This window comes from Oryx dammah, unplaced genomic scaffold (assembly GCF_014754425.2).
Source record: "Oryx dammah isolate SB20612 unplaced genomic scaffold, SCBI_Odam_1.1 HiC_scaffold_21, whole genome shotgun sequence".
Taxonomy (NCBI): domain Eukaryota; kingdom Metazoa; phylum Chordata; class Mammalia; order Artiodactyla; family Bovidae; genus Oryx; species Oryx dammah.
The window spans coordinates 54,850,999-54,854,444 of record NW_024070205.1 but is presented as its reverse complement, the minus strand read 5'-3'; the positions used below and the strand labels follow the sequence as shown (position 1 = coordinate 54,854,444).

The 3,446-nt window shown below is 40.6% G+C and overlaps 1 protein-coding gene across 1 annotated transcript; it reads left to right on the top strand.

Moving 5' to 3' along the window:
- The first annotated feature begins 1,092 nt into the window (after window positions 1–1,092).
- Window positions 1,093–2,220, top strand: LOC120880112 (ATP synthase F(0) complex subunit B1, mitochondrial-like). The gene has a single exon (XM_040263239.1). The coding sequence runs from the start codon at window positions 1,171–1,173 to the stop codon at window positions 1,939–1,941; it is 771 nt and encodes a 256-aa protein (XP_040119173.1). The 5' UTR covers window positions 1,093–1,170; the 3' UTR covers window positions 1,942–2,220.
- The last annotated feature ends 1,226 nt before the right edge of the window (window positions 2,221–3,446 follow it).

The following is a 3,446-nucleotide window of genomic DNA, read 5'->3' as shown; positions in this document are numbered from 1 at the left end:
GAGAGAAAACCAACACCCCAACAGCCTACGATCTTACTAGCAAATGTACTGATTCATTAGTAGGATATGGACCACTTCTTATACCAAATGCCTTGCCTCTCTGTAGCCATTTTCACTGAAACAAACATGATTCACTTGGCTGGACCTTTCATTTTCCCTTAATGAAATGAATCCTTTCTTAACTTAATCAGGATATTCCTGATCTTTATCTTTTAAGCCTACCATTCTGAGGGTGTCAAAGAAGCTAGTAGAAATTAGAAGGGGCAGCAGAGGATGAGGTGGGCATAACTGACTCTATGGACATGAATTTGAGCAAACTCTAGGAGACAGTGTAAAACAGAGAAGTTTGGCGTACTGCAGTTCATGAGGTTGTAGAGTCAGACACGACTTAGTGAGTGAACAACAACAGTAAAGAGAGTTGTGATATTGTCATTTTAAAACAGCATATCCTGGACTTCCCTGGCAGTCCAGTGCTTAAGACTTTGTGTTCCAATGCAGAGGCTGGAAGGTTCAATCCCTGGCTGGGAAGCTAAGATCCCGCACGCCTTGAGGCCAAAAAAAAAAACCAAAAAAACATAAAACAGAAACAATATAGTACAAATTCAATAAAGACTTTAAAAGTGGTCCACATCAAAAACAAAAACAAAAAAACTTTTAAACAGCATATCCAAAAGGGAACACCTCCAAGCTCTGTTCAGAATTAAGAGTGTAGTAGAAGTTCTCTTTACCAGTCCTCACTGTTTCATGAGAATAATAAGCCAGACTCATCTTCTGCTCTGTTCAATATACTGACTGTGGCCATGGCACCTAAACACATAAGGTTCAGCTGTCTGTGTGTTAGTCACTCAGTTGTGTCCAACTCTTTGCGACCCAGTGGACTGTAGCTGACCAGATTCCTCTGTCCTTGGAATTTTTCAGGCAAAAATACTGGAGTGGGTAACCCTTCCCTTCTCCAGGGGATCTTCCCAACCCAGGGATTGAACCCATGTCTCCTGCATTGCAGGCAGAGTCTTTATCATCTGAGCCACCAGGGAAGCCCAAAACACATAAGCACGTGACTTTAAATTGTTCATGGGAGATTTGTGAGCGTCCATCTTGCTTCTGTCCCTGACCGTGTCTTCTGTCCGGGTCACTGGGGCGGGAAGATTGCTGTGTGAACGCTACCTGACAATGCTGTCCCGGGTGGTACTTTCTGCCGCCGCCGCAGCAGCCCCGTCTCTGAAGAACGCAGCCTTCCTCGGTCCAGGGGTATTGCAGGCAACGAGGATCTTTCACACAGGTCAGCCAAGTCTTGCCCCTGTACCACCTCTTCCTGAACATGGAGGAAAAGTTCGTTTTGGGCTGATCCCTGAGGAATTCTTCCAGTTCCTTTATCCTAAAACTGGTGTAACAGGACCCTATGTGCTTGGAACTGGGCTTATCTTATATTTACTCTCCAAAGAAATATACGTGATAACTCCAGAGACCTTCTCTGCCATATCAACAATAGGGTTCCTTGTCTATGTAGTTAAAAAATATGGTGCCTCTGTTGGGGAATTTGCTGATAAACTCAATGAGCAAAAAATTGCCCAACTGGAAGAGGTGAAACAGGCGTCCATCAAACAAATCCAGAATGCTATTGATATGGAGAAGTCACAGCAGGCACTGGTTCAAAAGCGCCATTACCTTTTTGATGTTCAGAGGAATAACATTGCTATGGCCTTGGAGGTTACTTACCGGGAACGGCTGCATAGAGTATACAGGGAGGTAAAGAATCGCCTGGACTATCACATCTCTGTGCAGAATATGATGCGTCAGAAGGAACAAGAGCACATGATAAACTGGGTAGAGAAGCATGTGGTGCAAAGCATCTCTGCACAGCAGGAGAAAGAAACAATCGCCAAGTGCATTGCAGATCTAAAGCTGCTCGCAAAGAAGGCTCAAGCTCAGCCAGTTATGTAAACACATCTATCCCTATTAAGACAGCTAGAAACAGTTGACTGACTAAATGGAAACCAGTCAGTGTGATAAAATCTTTCTGTATTGTTATCTACTGAAGTTACAGTTTACCTTTCCTATAAATGAAAAGTTTTGAGTCTGATACAGTGAGAGAATTGAAACAATCTATTGGCCAGTAAGATCTTTCTCTAATTCATCTTGCTGTACATTTTGAGTTGTCCTGTGATCACTTTTAAATAAGCAGTTTCTTTGAATAAAATTTGGTACCTGGCTAAGAATTATCAAAGTTATAGTTTAAATTTGTAATTAATTCAGCCATCTTAACAATAAAGTGACAGTTGAAACAAAAATAAATAAATAAATTGTTCATGGATTTCTCCTCCTACAAACTGGAAAGAGAGCATGCCAAAAATTAGCGGTACTTGCTCCCAAACCTGATTGTGCTAATTGTCCGTCTTACTATAATTACATAATTTAAGTACATTTAAGAAACTTTTACATTTAAAACAATTTTTACATTGTTTACATTTTTACATGGAGGACTTCCCAAGTAGCTCAGATGGTAAAGAATCTGCCTGCAGTGCAAAAAAACCTAGGTTTGATCCCTGGGTCTAAAACCAAAGAGTCATGTTTCTAGGAAAGCGACAATAAATACGACTCTCTAAAGCAGTGCTGACCAATAGAAATATCATGCAAACCACATATGTAAGTTTACATTTTCTTACAGTCACATCTTAAAAGAATGAGTAAAATTCATTTTAATATGTTTTATTTAACCCAATATATCCAAACCATTTTCATTTCAACCTATAATCGTATAAAATTATTGTTGTCATTGTTCAGTCATTAAGCCATGTCCCACTCTGTGATCCCAGGGACTGCAGCATTCCAGGCTTTCCTGTCCTTCACTATCTCCTGGAGTTTGCTCAAACTCATGTCCACTGAGTTGATGATGCTATCCAACCATCTCATCCTCTGTCACCCCCTTCTCCTCTGCCCTCAATCCTTCCCAGTATCAGGGTCTTTTCCAATGAGTCAGCTCTTCACATCAAGTGACCAAAGGATTGGAGTTTCTGCTTCAGCATCAGTCTTTCCAATGAATATTCAGAGTTGATTTCCTTTAGGATGGACTAGAGCATTGACAAAAACCATCCCAAGGAATAAATAAAATTATTAATAGGTTATTTTATGCTCTTTTTTGGTACTAAGTCTTTGAACTCCAGTGTGTATCCCATGCTTCTAGCATATCTTCCTTCTAATTAACCACAGTTCAAGTGCTCAGTGGCTGCCTGTGTCAAGAATCTGGTCTACTGGACCAGACTTGGAAAAATCCCAATTCAATTACTAGAGACAACTATTACAGACTGGGGAGAATTCTTCATAGTTACTGAACTCAGATTGTACAGCAAGTGTCTGTAAGCTCTCCCTCCATACTAAAAAACCCAACATTGGAAATTTGAAATTTTTCATTATGAGTAGGATGAATGCAAGAAAGAAAACCAGGGAGT

What these genes read in the sequence shown, in the direction of transcription:
- LOC120880112 (XM_040263239.1), top strand. Translation starts at nt 1,171, where the DNA reads ATGCTGTCCCGGGTGGTACTTTCTGCCGCCGCCGCAGCAGCCCCGTCT.